This window comes from Pelophylax lessonae, assembly GCF_965119305.1.
Source record: "Pelophylax lessonae genome assembly, chromosome: 13".
Taxonomy (NCBI): Eukaryota; Metazoa; Chordata; class Amphibia; order Anura; family Ranidae; genus Pelophylax; species Pelophylax lessonae.
In genome coordinates this window covers 200,616,170-200,635,914 of record NC_138780.1, presented here as the reverse complement: position 1 = coordinate 200,635,914, position 19,745 = coordinate 200,616,170, and the positions used below count along the sequence as shown (strand labels likewise).

Sequence of the window (19,745 nt, the reverse complement as noted above, 5' to 3'; positions counted from 1 at the left end):
TATAGGGAGCAATGTCACCCCGAAGTGTCCTGACCCCCCAATCTCTCCTCATTATAGGGAGCAACGTCACCCCGAAGTGTCCTGACTCCCCAATCTCTCATCATTAAAGGGAGCAATGTCACCCCTAAGTGTCCTGACCCCCCAATCTCTTCTCAATATAGGGAGCAATGTCACCCCTAAGTGTCCTGACCCCCCAATCTCTCATTATATGGAGCAATGTCACCCCTAAGTGTCCTGACCCCCCATCTCTCCTCATTATAGGGAGCAATGTCACCCCTAAGTGTCCTGGCCCCCCAATCTCTCCTCATTATATGGAGCAATGTCACCCCAAAGTGTCCTGACCCCCCAATCTCTCCTCATTATAGGGAGCAATGTCACCCCTGAGTGTCCTGACCCCCCCCCCCCAATCTCTCATTATAGGGAGCAATGTCACCCCGAAGTGTCCTGACCCCCCAATCTCTCCTCATTATAGGGAGCAATGTCACCCCTAAGTGTCCTGACTCTCCAATCTCTCCTCATTATAGGGAGCAATGTCACCCCTAAGAGTCCTGACTCTCCAATCTCTCCTCATTATAGGGAGCAATGTCACCCCTAAGTGTCCTGACTCTCCAATCTCTCCTCATTATAGGGAGCAATGTCACCCCCAAGTGTCCTGACTCCCCAATCTCTCCTCATTATAGGGAGCAATGTCACCCCTGAGTGTCCTGAACCCCCAATCTCTCCTCATTATAGGGAGCAATGTCACTCCTAAGTGTCCTGACTCCCCAATCTCTCCTCATTATAGGGAGCAATGTCACCCCGAAGTGTCCTGACCCCCCAATCTCTCCTCATTATAGGGAGCAATGTCACCCCTAAGTGTCCTGACTCTCCAATCTCTCCTCATTATAGGGAGCAATGTCACCCCTAAGTGTCCTGACTCCCCAATCTCTCCTCATTATAGGGAGCAATGTCACCTCTAAGTGTCCTGACTCCCCTATCTCTCCTCATTATAGGGAGCAATGTCACCCCTGAGTGTCCTGAACCCCCAATCTCTCCTCATTATAGGGAGCAATGTCACCCATAAGTGTCCTGACCCCCCCAATCTCTCCTCATTATAGGGAGCAATGTCACCCCGAAGTGTCCCGACCCCCCGATCTCTCCTCATTATAGGGAGCAATGTCACCCCTAAGTGTCCTGACCCCCCAATCTCTCATTATAGGGAGCAATGTCACCCCTAAGTGTCCTGACCCCCCAATCTCTCCTCATTATAGGGAGCAATGTCACCCCTAAGTGTCCTGACTCCCCAATCTCTCCTCATTATAGGGAGCAATGTCACCCCTGAGTGTCCTGAACCCCCAATCTCTCCTCATTATAGGGAGCAATGTCACCTCTCAGTGTCCTGACTCCCCTATCTCTCCTCATTATAGGGAGCAATGTCACCCCTGAGTGTCCTGAACCCCCAATCTCTCCTCATTATAGGGAGCAATGTCACTCCTAAGTGTCCTGACTCCCCAATCTCTCCTCATTATAGGGAGCAATGTCACCCCTAAGTGTCCAGACCCTCAAATCTCTCCTCATTATAGGGAGCAATGTCACCCCTGAGTGTCCTGACTCCCCAATCTCTCCTCATTATAGGGAGCAATGTCACCCCTAAGTGTCCTGACTCCCCAATCTCTCCTCATTATAGGGAGCAATGTCACCCCTAAGTGTCCTGACTCCCCAATCTCTCCTCATTATAGGGAGCAATGTCACCCCTAAGTGTCCTGACTCCCTAATCTCTCCTCTGAATGAGAACGGTGCAACCAGCCGACCTGGTATGGAAAACACTCAAATAAGGAGAAATACGGTAAATCAGAGAACCGCGAACATTCCTGGGATCCGGGGTGCTGGTAAGGCAGCCAGCCCTCCTGTGCTGGGTCCGGGCCCCATCTGTTCAAAAGGGGGGCCCCGGCTACTGCTTGGTGTTTTCACAGAATACCGGCAGACTATACGGTATACTCCGGTACACGCTGTAATTAATGCAGATTGTTAGTCCGCCTGCTAGTAACCAAAAACATGGCCGCCCCCAAGGCGGCGACAACTAACGGGCAGACTTACAATCTCCACTAATTATAGCATCTACCGGAGTGTAAAGGCTGCCGGTGATCTGTGAAAACACCAAGCGCTCGAAATCTCCAATTAACCACTTAGGCCCTGTTCACACCTGAGCGGATTTCAGCTCGTAAAACGCTCATCTCTAAAGTCGCAAAACGCCCAACAAGCAAAATCCCATTAATTTCACTGGCCCCTGTTCACATCTGAGCATTTTGTCACCTAAAGCAAAATGCCTGAAGCTCAAAAAAGTACATGAGCTTCTTTTTGGCTGATTACAAGCATTTTTTTGTTAGATGTCAATGCCTGCCTCCAAACACCTGCAAAAAATGCCTGAAAAAAACCCAAGAAAACGCCTGAAAACTATACGCTCAGGTGTGAATGAAGCCTAAGGACCGGGCCTATTTCTGACACTTACAAGTAAAAAACAGTATTTTTTGATAGAAAATTACTCAGAACCCCCAAACATTATATATATATATATATATATATATATATATATATATATATATATATATATATTTATATATATTTGTTTTTTTTTTTTTTAATAAAGACCCAAGAGAATAAAATGGCGGTCGTTGCAATATTTTTTTATCACACGGTATTTCAAACGCAATTTTTTTGGAAAAAAAAAAATTTCGCTGCATTTAAAAAAAACTAAACAGCAAAGTTAGCCCAATTTTTTTCTATAATGTGAAAGATAATTTTATGCTGAGTAAATAGATACCCAACATGTCATGCTGCAAAACTGCACACCTTCGTGGAATGGAGACAAACATTGGTACTTAAAAATCTCCATAGGCAACATTTTAAAATTTTTTACAGGTTACCAGTTTAGAGTTACAGAGGAGGTCTAAGGCTGGAATTATTGCTCTCATTCTAACGATCGCAGTGATACCTCACATGTGTGGTTTGAACGCCGTTTACATATGTGGGCGTGACTTGCATATGCATTCGCTTCTGCGCGTGAGCTCGGAGGGACGGGGCGCTTTAATCATTTTTTTTTTTTATTTATTTTACCTTATTTGTTTTCATTTTTTGATCACTTTTATTCCTATTACAAGGAATGTAAATATCCCTTGTAATAGAAATAAACAGGACAGGTCCTCTTTAATGTGAGATCTGGGGTCAAAAAGACCTCACACCTCACATCTACACTAAAAAGCAAAAAACAAAAAGTAATTTTCTTTCATCATAAAAAAAAAAAATGGGCCCTTTAAGACCCTTGGGAGGATGTGACGTATGACGTCGCTCCAGTCCTCCAAGGCCATAGAGTGGAGTGAAGGGGCCAGCTTGCCCTCACTCGACTTCCTGCCTAGGAGGGGAGAGGACTGGATCGTTTTCCCCGCTACTGACGGCTCCAGTAAGCGGGGAAGATGACGGGGAAGTGGCGGGAGGGGGGGCACCTCTCCCACCGCGAATCCCCCGCTGGGACCACTTTTATGGCAAAGCGGACCATATCTACTATCTGCTGCCATAACCCCGTTATTTAACGTCAAAGTACTGAGGTATAACTGCAGTGGGCGGTCCGGAAGTGGTGATTCCTGGTGTCCAGTCACCGGAAATAACGGCGTTGGCGATCTCGGCAAGTTGGAGTTTTCGGCAGAACACCGTCTGTACTGTCTTAGTGCAGACACTGATTACCTTGTGTCTCCCCCTGCAGCGCTGCCGGCTTCTCCTCCTCTTTCTCCCTCCGGCTGCAGTGCAGGGTGATTGGTTCTAGCACATGCGCCCCTTCCATCTGCTGTCCTGGGCCCCCCTGTGTGCCCCTTTCCCCTGCAGCGCTCCCGGCTTCTCCTCCTCTTTCTCCCTCCGGCTGCACATCAGAGGAATTGGTTCTAGCACATGCGCCCCTTCCATCTGCTGTCCTGGGCCCCCCTGTGTGACCCTCTACCCCCCCCCCCCCGCAGCGCTTCCGGCTTCTCTCTCCTCTCCTGCCGGCAACTGTTGCAGGCACACAGAGGGATGTTTCAGGATGGAGAGTGGGGGAAGAGGCTCCTTCCATTCCTGAATAAACACAGTGAGCGATCTGTACCAATCACTCACTGTGTCCATTGGTCACTGAAGCATAGTAAACTTTGTTCACTATGCTTCAACTTGTGAATAAACAGGAAGCCTCAAAGCGCTTCCTATTCATTCATCTGTGCAGCTGAGAATACAGAGAAAAGGGGCTGATAAATCGATGTCCTCAGTCTATTTCAGCCGGGGGAAGGGGGCTGTATAGGGCCCCATGATTTCTATCTGCAGCCCTGCCAGGAACACAATCCCACAGCATTAACCTTAAATCTGACCTCTGACCTTCCACAGGTGTATTGGCTCCTCTTCTGGACAGAAATGGCTTCCTCTGATTTCACCGCACACTGTGAGCTTCACACAATGAGCATTACAAGTCAGATAGAGCTCCGCCTCATTACCTGGCTGGGGGACGTCCAGCATCATCGGGCCCCATTCCTCCGCAGGCTGTCCCTGGCCCGCCCCTTTGATTCATTGGATTTTAGTTCTTTCAATGGAGGCTCAGCATCACATGTGGACGTTAAATATGCAAATACAGCCTGCCTAGGAACACCCACTCCTCCGGACTGACATCCATCAAGACATTATTGATATTTGCATAACTCCTCCCAAGAGCCCGCCCACCGCTTGCATTGGGGCTGAGGGTGTTATAAATTAAGCTGCGCTAAAACCTTTTACTAAAAAGTACCAAGAGCATTTATTTACATAAAAACAGATATATCACTTGTGTCATATGTTAGAAGAAATGGGTCAAAGTGGTGGTGGTGGGAGGAGATGCCGGAAATTCCTGAATGGGCGGGTTAACGGCCGGAAACTACCACCAATTACTACACTTTACAAAGCTCCAAGATTCGGGACCAGAGACAGAAACCCAAAGCCCACCAGGAACTTAAAGCCCACACCATCCAGAACCCCCACTCAGAACCTAGAGCCCACCGCCATCCTGGAGCTCCCAACAGGAACCCAGCACCAACTATCATCCAGGATAACAGCTTGGAGCCCAGCAACTACCACCATTCAGAACAACATCAGGAGCCCAGCACCCAACACCATCCAAGACCACAGACAAACTAACAAAGGTCCACCATCCAGGACCAGAGTCAGGAACCCAAAGCCCACCATTATCCTGGACCACAAACAGGAACCCAGCACCAACTATCATCCAGGACTACAGAGTGGAATACAGCAACTACCACCATTCAGAACAACATTGGGATCTCAGCACCCAACACCATTCCGGGACCACAGACAGAAATTACTTACTACGCTCCACCATCCAGGACCAGAGTCAGGAACCCAAAGCCCACCACTATCCTGGACCACAAACAGGAACCCAGCACCAACTATCATCCAGGACTACAGAGTGGAATACAGCAACTACCGCCATTCAGAACAACATCAGGATCCCAGCACCCACCACCATCCAGGACCACTGAAAGGAACAGGAACCTTGCATCCATCACCATCCAGAACCATACACCGGAACCTAAAGTCCACCACCAACCAGGACCCCCAGCAGGAACCTAAATCCCATCACCATCCTGGAGCTCCAAACAGGAACCCACCACCAACTACCATCCAGGACCACAGAATGGAGCCCAGCAACTACCACCATTCAGAACAACATCAGGATCCCAGCACCTACCACCATCCAGGACCACAGAAAGGAACAGGAACCTAGCATCCATCACCATCCAGAACCATACACAGGAACCTAAAGCTCACCACCAACCAGGACCCCCAGCAGGAATCTAAAGCCCACCACCATCCTGGAGCTCCAAACAGGAACCCAGCACCAACTACCATACAGGATAACAGGCTGGAACCCAGCACCTACCACCATTCAGGACAACATCCAAAGCTCAGCACACAACACCATCTAAGACTACAGACAAAAAGAGAAACCCAGCATCCATCACTATTAATAACCAAAACCAGGAACCTAAAGCCCACCACCATCTAGGAACTACAATCATTCACAACACATTTGCTAACAAAGCTCCACCATTCAGGACCAGAGACAGAATCCCAAAGCCCACCACTTTCCTCGACCACCAACTGGAACCCAGCACCAGCTATCATCCAGGATAACAGGGTGGAACCCAGCACCTATCATCATTCAGGCCAACATCGAAAGCTCAGTCCACAACACCATTCAAGACCACAGACAGAAAGAGGGACCCAGCACCCATCACTATTCAGAACCAAAAACAAAATCCTAAAGTCCACCACCATCTAGGATCTACTACCATTCACAACACTTTTGCTAACAAAGCTCCACCATCCGGGACCAGATTCAGGAACCCCAAGGCCACCACTATCCTCGATTACTTACAGGAACCCAGCACCAACTATCATCCAGGACCACAGAGTGGAACCCAGCAACTACCGCCATTCAGAACATCAAAATCCCAGAATCCACCACCATCCAGGACCACAGAAAGGAACAGAAACCTAGCATCCATCACCATCCAGATCCATAGACAGGAACCCCCAGCAGGAACCTAAAGCCCCTCACCAGCCTGGAGCTCCAAACAGGAACCCAGCACCAACTATCATCCAGGATAGCAGGCTAGAACCCAGCACCTACCACCATTCCAAACAACATCAGGTACCCAGCATCCACCACCATCAAGGACCACAGACAGAAAAAGGAACCCAATATCCACCACCATCCTAAACCATGGCCAGGAACATAAAGCCAACTACCATCTAGAACCACAGAAAGGAACAGGAATCCTGCACCCACCACAATCTAGGACCACAGACAGGAACAGGAACCTAAAGCCCACTAGCATCTAGGACCGCAGACAGGAACAGGAACTCTTCACCCACAACCATAAAGGACCACAGACAAGAAACTGACACCCACCATATTTCAGAACATTAGGAACCTAAAGCCAACCACCATCCAGGACAGGAAAAGTACTCAGCATTCATCATTATCCAGAACCACTGGCAGGAAACTAAAGCCCACTACCATCTAGGACCACATACAGGAACACTGCACCCAGAACCATTCAGGACCAAAGACAGGAAACCAACACCCACCATATTTCAGAACATTAGGAACCTAGCACCCACCACAATCCTGGACCACAGACAGGAAGAGAAACCCAGCATCCATCACCATCCACACCCATTGAAAGGAACCTAAAGCCTGCTATCTAGGACAGGGGTCTCCAAACTTTCTAAACACAGGGCCAGTATATTACCCTTTAGACCTTAGATGGGCCAGACTGTGGCCTGTGGGGGTAGAAAATGTAATATAGAATTATAGGATAATTCCCCATCGATGGTGTCAGTGAGAAGAATAATGTCCCATATTTGGCGTCAGTGGGAGGAATAGTGTCCCGTCATTGGTGTCAGTGGGACGAATAGTGCCTCATCATTGGTGTCAGTGGGAGGAATAGTGACCCATCATTGGTATCAGTGGGAGGAATAGTGCCCCATCATTGGTATCAGTAGGAGGAATAGTGCCCCATCATTGGTATCAGTGAGAGGAATAGTGCTCCATCATTGGTGTCAGTGGGAGGAGTAATGTCCCATCATTGGTCTCAGTGGAAGGTATAGTGCCCCATCATTGGTGTCAGTGGGAGGAATAGTGCCCCATCATTGGTGTCAGTGGAAGGTATAGTGCCCCATCACTGGTATCAGTGGGGGGAATAGTGCCCCATCATTGGTGTCAGTGGGAGGAATAGTGCCCCATCATTGGTGTCAGTGGGAGGAATAGTGCCTCATCATTGGTGTCAGTGGGAGGAAAAGTGTCCCAAGGGTTGGATAAAGGCAAGCAAAGGCCTGCATCCGGCCCCTGGGCCACAGTTTGGAGACCACTGATCTAGGACAACAGACAGGAACAGGAACCCTGCACCCACCAACATCCAGGACCACAGACAGGAACTCAGCACCATTACAGGCTTTTCACATAATTATTCTGTTATTCAGCACTGAAAAAAATGACTTTATCTCAATCCAATAAATTGTTACTGTCTCCCTGAATGAGCAGTGATTAAAATGTAATATTACAGATTAATAATGGAGATTAGAGGAGGAAATAATCCCCCCATTCTACTGCCTCAAGGCCTTATTTCAATTTTAATTTCATATTAATAACGCAAACTTTTCCAGAGAACACACGCCGTTCCCACAGAGCCTCCATGAATTAGCATGATATCACCGATAATACTGCGCTATTACCAGCATCCTGCGCACAATTCATCTTTCCCTGCAGCTGTTTTGCATGCAACAGTAGGACAGCCATAAACAATGCGACTCCAACACAACTGTCTACGAAAATTCCAAATTTATCAGATCATTAGAAACCATACTCATCTGTAGAGCTGAAATATTGCTGGAGGTCCTGCGAATGGATTGCTACGCTGTATGACCGATCATTTCTGGACACCTGACCATCACACCTACATGAGCTTGTTGGACATCCCATTTCAAAACCACAGCCATTATTATGGACTTGCCCCTTCCCCTCTGTGGCCAATAATATGGTGTTGTCCCCTTCTCCCATGGCCATTAATACAGTGCCTTGCGAAAGTATTCGGCCCCTTGAACATTGCGACCTTTTGCCACATTTCAGGCTTCAAACATAAAGATATAAAACTGTAATTTTTTTGTATAGAATCAACAAGTGGGACACAATCATGAAGTGGAACGAAATTTATTGGATATTTCAAACTTTTTTAACAAATAAAAAACTGAAAAATTGGTTGTGCAAAATTATTCAGCCCCTTTACTTTCAGTGCAGCAAACTCTCTCCAGAAGTTCAGTGAGGATCTCTGAATGATCCAATGTTGACCTAAATGACTAATGATGATAAATAGAATCCACCTGTGTGTAAACAAGTCTCCGTATAAATGCACCTGCACTGTGATAGTCTCAGAGGTCCGTTTAAAGCACAGAGAGCATCATGAAGAACAAGGAACACACCAGGCAGGTCCGAGATACTGTTGTGGAGAAGTTTAAAGCCGGATTTGGATACAAAAAGATTTCCCAAGCTTTAAACATCCCAAGGAGCACTGTGCAAGCCATAATATTGAAATGGAAGGAGTATCAGACCACTGCAAATCTACGAAGACCTGGCCGTCCCTCTAAACTTTCAGCTCATACAAGGAGAAGACTGATCAGAGATGCAGCCAAGAGGCCCATGATCACTCTGGATGAACTGCAGAGATCTACAGCTGAGGTGGGAGACTCTGTCCATAGGACAACAATCAGTCGTATACTGCACAAATCTGGCCTTTATGGAAGTGTGGCAAGAAGAAAGCCATTTCTTAAAGATGTCCATAAAAAGTGTTGTTTAAAGTTTGCCACAAGCCACCTGGGAGACACCAAACATGTGGAAGAAGGAGCTCTGCTCAGATAAAACCAAAAGCAAACTTTTTGGCAACAATGTAAAACGTTATGTTTGGCGTAAAAGCAACACAGCTCATCACCCTGAACACATCATCCCCACTGTCACACATGGTGGTGGCAGCATCATGGTTTGGGCCTGCTTTTCTTCAGCAGGGACAGGGAAGATGGTTAAAATTGATGGGAAGATGGATGGAGCCAAATACAGGACCATTCTGGAAGAAAACCTGATGGAGTCTGCAAAAGACCTGAGACTGGGACGGAGATTTGTCTTCCAACAAGACAATGATCCAAAACATAAAGCAAAATCTACAATGGAATGGTTCACAAATAAACATATCCAGGTGCTAGAATGGCCAAGTCAAAGTCCAGACCTGAATCCAATCGAAAATCTGTGGAAAGAACTGAAAACTGCTGTTCACAAACGCTCTCCATCCAACCTCACTGAGCTTGAGCTGTTTTGCAAGGAGGAAGGGTCTCTCGATGTGCAAAACTGATAGAGACATACCCCAAGCGACTTACAGCTGTAATCGCAGCAAAAGGTGGTGCTACAAAGTATTAACTTAAGGGGGTTGAATAATTTTGCATGCCCAATTTTTCAGTTTTTTATTTGTTAAAAAAGTTTGAAATATCCAATAAATTTCGTTCCACTTCATGATTGTGTCCCACTTGTTGTTGATTCTTCACAAAAAATTACAGTTTTATATCTTTATGTTTGAAGCCTGAAATGTGGCAAAAGGTCGAAAAGTTCAAGGGGGCCGAATACTTTCGCAAAGCACTGTTGTCCCCTTCTCCCATGGCCATTAATATGGTGTTGCCCCATTTTTCAGCTATAATATCCTGGACTTTCCATAAGATTTGGAAGGTACCTGAGGGAACCTGTGTCCATTTGTGAAGTCATGTTGAATGAGAAGACCTGGCTCACAATCACTGGTCCATTTCCTTCCAATAGTGTGTAGAGTAGGGTAGGGTTAAGGTCAGGGCTCTGTGCAGGACACCCAAGTTCCTTTACCCATCACACCTTTATGAGCTTGTTGGTCATCCCACCCCAAACCCTTAGGCCTATTAACATGGAGTTGCCCTTTGGAGTGCCCAGCTGCAATTGATTGATGACTTTGGTTCTGTGTCAGAATATGCCCACATCCCATTCTCAAAATACTTCCTTGTAAGGTCAAACTGTGTACTTGTTTTGCTTAGGCTGAATTATTTTTAGATTTAAATATAGTTCTACCTTATGATTCAAGCAATCCTAGGTATTGATCGATTGGGGTCGCAGGATACTCAGAAAATCTTATGGCACAAAACTAGAGGCTTCTTTTGCATTATTAAGCACAAATGTTTGTGATGTTAAGCTTGAATGTCGAAGTGTATCAAAGCTTTGGATTATTTTGGTGTAACTTTTTAAAATGTATTTTAAACAAAAGACTTTCATAAAGATCTTAAAAAAAAAAAAAACAACACATGGAGTTGCCCTCCCCCCATCTCCCAAGGCCATTAACATAGATTTGCCCCCTTTGCTGCTACAAAATCCTCCACTCTCCTGGGAAGACTTTCCACAAGATTCTGAAGTCTCTGGGAATTTGTGCCCAATTATGAGATGAGGTCATGATATAAGACGAGAAGACCTGGCTCACAATTGGCATTCCAACTCATCCCAAAGGAGTTCAGTAGGGTTGAGGTCAGGGCTCTGTGCAGAACACTCGAGTTCCTCCACACCAAGCTGGTCACACCATGTCTTTATGGAGCTGGATCCACTCTTCTGGGAAGGCTTCCCTCAAAGGTTTGGAGTCTGTGAGAATTTGTGCCCAATGGCATGGAAGCAAAGAGAAGACGAGATTGGTCTGCGGTTGAGAGGATACATTGACAATACCAGTTGCTGGGCTGTCAGTTTGATCTAAAACAGTAGTCCCCAAACTGCAGCTCGAGGTCTGGATGTGGCCCTTTGCTTGTCTTAATCTGGCCCTTGGGGCACCAGTCCATCCATTGACATTAATGATGGGACACTATTCCTCCCACTGCCACCAACAATGGGACAACATTCCTCCCACTGACACCATTGATGGGGCACTATTCCTCCCACTGACACCAATGATGGGGCACTATTCCTCCCACTGACACCAATGATGGGGCACTATTCCTCCCACTGATACCAATGATGGGGCACTATTCCTCCCACTGCCACCAACAATGGGACAACATTCCTTCCACTGACACCATTGATAGGGCACTATTCCACCCACTGACCCCAATGATGGGGCACTATTCCTCCCACTGACCCCAATGATGGGGCACTATTCCTCCCACTGACCCCAATGATGGGGCACTATTCCTCCCACTGACCCCAATGATGGGACACTATTCCTCCCACTGACCCCAATGATGGGACACTATTCCTCCCACTGATACCAATGATGGGGCACTATTCCTCCCACTGACCCCAATGATGGGGCACTATTCCTCCCACTGACCCCAATGATGGGGCACTATTCCTCCCACTGACCCCAATGATGGGGCACTATTCCTCCCATTGACACCAATGATGGGGCACTATTCCTCCCACTGACACCAATGATGGGGCACTATTCCTCCCACTGATACCAATGATGGGACACTATTCCTCCTACTGACACCAATGATGGGGCACTATTCCTCCCACTGATACCAATGATGGGGCACTATTCCTCCCACTGATACCAATGATGGGGCACTATACAATATATCACTCTACAGGACATCCACACACATATATCAGGTATCTCTTTATAAGACATCCACATATACAATGTATCTCTCTTCAGGACATCCACATATACAATGAACTGCTCCATAGGACCTCCACCTATACAATGTATCTCTCTATAGGACATCCACATATACAATGTATCTCTCTATAGGACATCCACATATAAAATGTATCACTCTATAGGACATTCACTTATACATACAATATATCTCTCTATAGGACATCCACCTATACAATGTATCACTCTATAGGACATTCACTTATACAATGTATCGATCTATAGGCCATCCACCTATACAATGTATCTCTCTATAGGACATCCACATAACAATGTATCTCTCTATAGGACATCAACATATAAAATGTTTCTCTCTATAGGACATCCAAATATAAAATGTATCACTCTATAGGACATACACATATACAATGTATCTCTCTATAGGACATCCACATATACAATGTATCACTCTATAGGACATCCACATATACAATGTATCTCTCTATGGGACATTCACATATACAATGTATCTCTCTATAGGACATCCACCTATACAATGTATCTCTCTATGGGACATTCACATATACAATGTATCACTCTATAGGACATTCACATATACAATGTATCACTCTATAGGACATTCACATATACAATGTGTCTCTCTATGGGACATCCACATAACAATGTATCTCTCTATGGGACATCCACCTATACAATGTATCACTCTATAGGACATCCACACACAATGTATCATAGAAGATACAATCCTAAACTACAAGGTTGATTGTTGCAAACTTGTATTGAGGTGATTGGAGCCGGATTGGTGCACTTGCAACAAAAATAATTGGGAACTGTCCGTATTTATTTCCGCTAACGTCCAAATTTCCAGGACAAGTTTTCGGGGTGTCCCCCCTTCTTCAAGCTCCAAGCAGTGCTCTCAGACCCAGGTGAAGAAGGGGGTTCACCCCGATAGCTTGTCCTGGAAATTTGGAGGTCAGTGCCAAAAATAAAATGATTCCGCACAGCACTCAACTGTTTTAGTTGCAAACTTGTAGCAAGGATTGCTGTGATTGGTCGGCATAGCGGTTTATTTCTTGCTTTTCATTGGCAGGGAAGACGGAAAGTGTAAAGTATTTCCTACCCCATCGTGCTCTGATGGTGTCCATGGCCTCGCAGCGAGCCTCTAGCGCGCAGTAATGTGTGTGGAATGAAGGTGTGCTGGGCTGGCTGTGTACCTGCAGTGCCGTACATTCATGCTGGATGAGTGTGACCCAGCCCTGTGCTCCTGTAATCCTCCCCACCCAGCACACACAATAGGTGCTCGGCTCCTTCTACCCAATGGGTGCCCTGAGCAAGCTAATGCCAGCCTTGCCGTGTTAATAATTAGAGGGCAGATCGCAGGAAGAGGCAGCGATCGTTTCCCTGGACGCGGCAATAAACTGGAGCAGCTCCCAGGATCCTCTGTGCTATAAACAGCAGAATGTGGCTGGCACAGAAAAGCCATTGTTATGTAACGGGTAATTAGTGCAATGGGGACAGCCCTGGCATAGGCTGCTAGTAACCCTCGCAGCGCCAGGCAACGTCACCCAGCTGCGAGGGTGTCAGACAGGTTTCGCCTGGGAGCGGAGCGCTAAATTTAGTGCTTATGCAAATCGCGGAATGCTGAAATAGATGTCAACACGATCACCGAGCTTTAAGGGAGCACCCCGGCCAAAAATAACTAGATTAACCACTTGAAGACCAGACTTTTTTCTATACTGGCACTTTTTGTTTGCAAGTTTAAATCTTTTTTTTTTTACTAGAAAATGACTTATAACCCCCAAACATTATATAAATATATATATATACACACACACACATTATATATATATATATATATATATATATATATATATATATATATATATATATATATATATATATATATATAAATAAACATACACACAGATATACAGTGGGTACGGAAAGTATTCAGACCCCCTTAAATTTTTCACTCTTTGTTATATTGCAGCCATTTGCTAAAATCATTTAGGTTCATTCTTCTTCCTCATGAATGTACACATAGCACCCCATACTGACAGAAAAACACAGAATTGTTGACATTGTTGCAGATTTATTAAAAAAGAAAAACTGAAATATCACATGGTCCTAAGTATTCAGACCCTTTGCTCAGTATTTAGTAGAAGCCCCTTTTGATCTAATACAGCCAGGAGTCTTTTTGGGAAAGATGCAACAAGTCTTTCACACCTGGATTTGGGGATCCTCTGCCATTCCTCCTTGCAGATCCTCTGCAGTTCTGTCAGGTTGGATGGTAAACGTTGGTGGACAGCCATTTTTAGGTCTCTCCAGAGATGCTCAATTGGGTTTAAGTCAGGGCTCTGGCTGGGCCATTCAAGAACAGTCACGGAGTTGTTGTGAAGCCACTCCTTCGTTATTTTAGCTGTGTGCTTAGGGTCATTGTCTTGTTGGAAGGTAAACCTTCGGCCCAGTCTGAGGTCCAGAGCACTCTGGAGAAGGTTTTTGTCCAGGATATCCCTGTACTTGGCCGCATTCATCTTTCCCTCGATTGCAACCAGTCGTCCTGTCCCTGCAGCTGAAAAACACCCCCACAGCATGATGCTGCCACCACCATGCTTCACTGTTGGGACTGTATTGGACAGGTGATGAGCAGTGCCTGGTTTTCTCCACACATACCACTTAGAATTAAGGCCAAAAAGTTCTATTTTGGTCTCATCAGACCAGAGAATCTTATTTCTCACCATCTTGGAGTCCTTCAGGTGTTTTTTAGCAAACTCCATGCGGGCTTTCATGTGTCTTACACTGAGGAGAGGCTTCCGTCGGGCCACTCTGCCATAAAGCCCCGACTGGTGGAGGGCTGCAGTGATGGTTGACTTTCTACAACTTTCTCCCATCTCCTGACTGCATCTCTGGAGCTCAGCCACAGTGATCTTTGGGTTCTTCTTTACCTCTCTCACCAAGGCTCTTCTCCCCCGATAGCTCAGTTTGGCCGGACGGCCAGCTCTAGGAAGGGTTCTGGTCGTCCCAAACGTCTTCCATTTGAGGATTATGGAGGCCACTGTGCTCTTAGGAACCTTAAGTGCAGCAGAAATCTTTTTGTAACCTTGGCCAGATCTGTGCCTTGCCACAATTCTGTCTCTGAGCTCTTCAGGCAGTTCCTTTGACCTCATGATTCTCATTTGCTCTGACATGCATTGTGATCTGGAAGGTCTTATATAGACAGGTGTGTGGCTTTCCTAATCAAGTCCAATCAGTATAATCAAACACAGCTGGACTCAAATGAAGGTGTAGAACCATCTCAAGGATGATCAGAAGAAATGGAAAGCACCTGAGTTAAATATATGAGTGTCACAGCAAAGGGTCTGAATACTTAGGACCATGTGATATTTCAGTTTTTCTTTTTTAATAAATCTGCAACAATGTCAACAATTCTGTGTTTTTCTGTCAGTATGGGGTGCTATGTGTACATTCATGAGGAAGAAGAATGAACTTAAATGATTTTAGCAAATGGCTGCAATATAACAAAGAGTGAAAAATTTAAGGGGGTCTGAATACTTTCCGTACCCACTGTATATATATTTATTTTTAGCAGAGACAGTAAGAAATAAAATGTTGGTCGTTGCAATATTTTATGTCACACAGTATTTGCGCAGCGGTGTTTTAAACGCAAATTTTTGGGAAAAAATACACTTTTGTGAATTACCAACTTCTGGACCGGAAGGATTTTCCCCCTTAACCACTTAAGCCCCGGAAGATTTTACCCCCTTCCTGACCAGGGCCTATTTTGCGATTCGTAACTGCGTGACTTTAACGGACAATTGCGCGGTCGTGTGACGCTGTACCTAAACAAATTTGACATCCTTTTTTTCCCACAAACAGAGCTTTCTTTTGGTGGTATTTGATCACCTCTGCAATTTTTTGATCATGCGCTATAATCAAAAAAAGAGTGACAATTTTGCAAAAATAACAATATTTTTCACATTTTTTTTATATGAAATAATTGTTTTATGCTACATAGGTTTGGTAAAAAAAAAAAAAAAAATTGCAAAAAGCGTATTTTGATTGGTTTGCGCAAAAGTTATTGCGTTTACTAACTAAGGGAAAGATTTTTGTCATTTTTGTTGTTTTTTTTTTAACGAGTAATGGCGGCGATCTTTTTTGCGGGACTGCGACATTGCGGCGGACAGATCGGACCCTTGACTGACATTTTTGGCACTTTTGGGGTTACCAGTGACATTACTACAGTAATCAGTGCTATACATATGCATTGTTAGTGTAAAAATGGCAATGGAAGTGAAGGAGTAAACTTTATTGGAGAGGGAGGGGCTAAGTGTGTCCCTAGGGGCGTGTTTCTAACTGTGATTGGCTGTGGCTACTAGTGTAAGAACAGAGATCAACGGTCCTACATAGTAGAACCGTATGATCTCCATTCTTACACAGGGGAGAATGACAGGCGGCTGTGTTTACATTAGCCGCCTGCTTTTCTTCCGGTGTAACGGAAGATCGCGAGTGCCCGGCGGACATCGGGTCCGCCGGGCACACGCGGGGGGGGGGGGGGGGGTCCGTGATGGTGCAGGAGCGGGAGCGTGCCTCCTGCGGCGCACGCTTGCTCCCCAGAGCCTCACAGTCTAGCGACGTAAAGGGGCGCGAGGGGCTGACTGCCAACGTAAATCGTCGTGTGCCGGTCGCCAAGCAGTTAATGACCAGGCCTTTTTTTGCGATTTGGCATTGTGGTACTTTAACGGGAAATTGCGTGGTTGTGCGACACTGTACCTGCAATAAAATCAATGTCCTTTTTTTCCCACAAACAGAGCTTTTTTTGGTGGTATTTGATCACCCGTGTGATTTATTTTTTGCGCTATAAAATAATAAAAAAAAAAAAGAGCGACAATTCTTGGAAAAAAAAAAAAAAACAATATTTTTAACATTCTGCTATATAACATTCCCCCCCCCCCCCCCCCAAAAAAAATCAAAAATCAAAATTTTTCATCTTTTGAGGCCAATTTGTATTCTGCTACATATTTTTGGTACATAAAAATCCCAATAAGTGTATTTTGATTGGTTTGTGCAAAAGTTATCGCGTCTACAAACTAGGGGAAAGATTTGTGTAATTTTTATTTATTTATTTTACTAGTTATGGCGGCGATCTGTGATTTTTAGCAGGACTGCGACATTGCGGCGGACAGATCGGACCCCTAACTGACATTTTTGGGGGGACCAGTGACATTACTACAGTAATCAGTGCTAAAAATATGCACTGCATGTATGGTCTTGGCCACCTTGCTGCAGCTCGGTTTCAGGGTCTTGGCAATCTTCTTATAGCCTAGGCCAGTGGTGGTGAACCTTGGCACCCCAGATGTTTTGGAACTACATTTCCCATGATGCTCATCTACACTGCAGAGTGCATGAGCATCATGGGTAATGTAGTTCCAAAACATCTAGGGTGCCAAGGTTCACCACCACTGGCCTAGCCCATCTTTATGTAGAGCAACAATTCTTTTTTCAGATCCTCAGAGAGTTCTTAGCCATGAGGTGCCATGTTTGAACTTTCAGTGACCAGTATGAGAGAGTGAGAGCGATAACACCAAATTTAACACACCTGCTCCCCATTCACACCTGAGACCTTGTAACACTAACGAGTCACATGACACCGGGGAGGGAAAATGGCTAATTGGGCCCAATTTGGACATTTTCACTTAGGGGTGTACTCACTTTTGTTGCCAGCGGTTTAGACATTAATGGCTGTGTGTTGAGTTATTTTGAGGGGACAGTAAATTTACACTGTTATACAAGCTGTACACTCACTACTTTACATTGTAGCAAAGTGTCATTTCTCCAGTGTTGTCACATGAAAAGATAGAATAAAATATTTACAAAAATGTAGTGCCACAGGTGCCCCCTGGAAAGGCTACATCACCAGTGCCTTCCAGGGGGATCTCATTGTGCATAATATGGAACAAAGCAAACCACTCGGGGCCTAAGACCCCGCATGCGCGGTACAAGACCCAAACCGGTTTACTATTGAACAGTAATAAACTGCTCCAGCTTCTGCAGTTTGTTTTTTTCCAGCCAAAAATAACTAGAGAAAAATGAAGAACCTATTATTCATCTTCAGTCTAGAGAATTCCCCGGTTTCTGCCACTAGATGTCCTCAGTCTGATGGCCAGCATCATTCATCCCACTTCCTCTAGGCCCAGGTTGACCTTGATCCATCCCCAGCCTGTGATTGGACAGTGAACAGAGAAGCAGCACAGCGATGAGCTCATCTTTCTGCTCTTTCCTCCTATCAGCATGCTTGAACTGTTTGAATCCTTTTGCTGCTTCTTACTCTCACACTCCAGCCCTGCTGTACAGGGACTGCACTAGGCTGATACCAGATCAGAAAGAGCGGAGAGATGAGCTTATTACTGTCCTGCTTCTCCTTTAACTGTCCAGTCACAGACTTAGGGTGGGTCAAGAACAACCTGGGCTCAGAGGAAGTATGTTGAATGATGATGACCATCAGACTGAGGACAGCTAGTGGCAGAAGAATGTACTACAAGGGAATTCTCTAGAATTCTAAACAAAGGGCCAGTTTACTGTCCTTCAGACTTTAGGAGGGCAGGACCGTGGCTGTCTGGAGTAGAAAATATCCTGCCATCAATGGGACTAAAAAAAACATGCCACATCATTGGTGTCATTGGGGGGAAGTGTGTCCCATCATTGGTGTCAGTGGGAGGAATAGTGTCCCATCATTGGTGTCAGTGGGAGGAATAGTGCCCCATCATTGGTGTCAGTGGGAGGAATAGTGCCCCATCATTGGTGTCAGTGGGAGGAATAGTGCCCCATCATTGGTGTCAGTGGGAGGAATAGTGCCCATCATTGGTGTCAGTGGGGGGAATAGTGTCCCATCATTGGTGTCAGTGGGAGGAACAGTGCCCCATCATTGGTGTCAGTGGGAGGAATAGTGCCCCATCATTGGTGTCAGTGGGAAGAATAGTGCCCCATCATTGGTGTCAGTGGGAGGAACAGTGCCCCATCATTGGTGTCAGTGGGAGGAATAGTGCCCCATCATTGGTGTCAGTGGGAGGAATAGTGCCCCATCATTGGTGTCATTGGGAGGAATAGTGCCCCATCATTGGTATCAGTGGGAGGAATAGTGCCCCATCATTGGTATCAGTGGGAGGAATAGTGCCCTATAACTGGTGTCAGTGGGAGGAATAGTGTCCCATGATTGGGGTCAGTGGGAGGAACAGTGCCCCATCGTTGGTGTCAGTGGGAGGAATAGTGCCCATTGTTGGGGGTCAGTGGGAGGAATAGTGCCCCATGATTGGGGTCAGTGAGAGGAATAGTGCTCCATCGTTGGGGTCAGTGGGAGGAATAGTGCCCCATGATTGGGGTCAGTGAGAGGAATAGTGCTCCATCGTTGGGGTCAGTGGGAGGAATAGTGCCCCATCGATGAGGTCAGTGGGAGGAATAGTGCCCCATTGTTGGGGTCACTGGGAGGAATAGTGCCCATCGTTGGGGTCAGTGGGAAGAATAGTACCCCATCATTGG

At 45.9% G+C, this 19,745-nt stretch overlaps 1 protein-coding gene across 3 annotated transcripts in view; it reads right to left on the bottom strand.

The window, feature by feature from the left end:
• The window catches only part of CLMN (calmin), a 188,018-nt gene that overhangs the window by 120,207 nt on the left and 48,066 nt on the right, over positions 1–19,745 (bottom strand). The window contains exon 1 of one of the 3 annotated variants that reach the window (XM_082275363.1): positions 13,333–13,605. The exons of the other annotated variants lie outside the window; for them this stretch is intronic. Coding sequence (XP_082131489.1) covers positions 13,333–13,357 — 25 coding nt within the window. The 5' untranslated portion in view covers positions 13,358–13,605. Of the gene's footprint in view, positions 1–13,332; positions 13,606–19,745 lie in introns of those variants that run through there. 3 annotated transcript variants of the gene reach the window in all.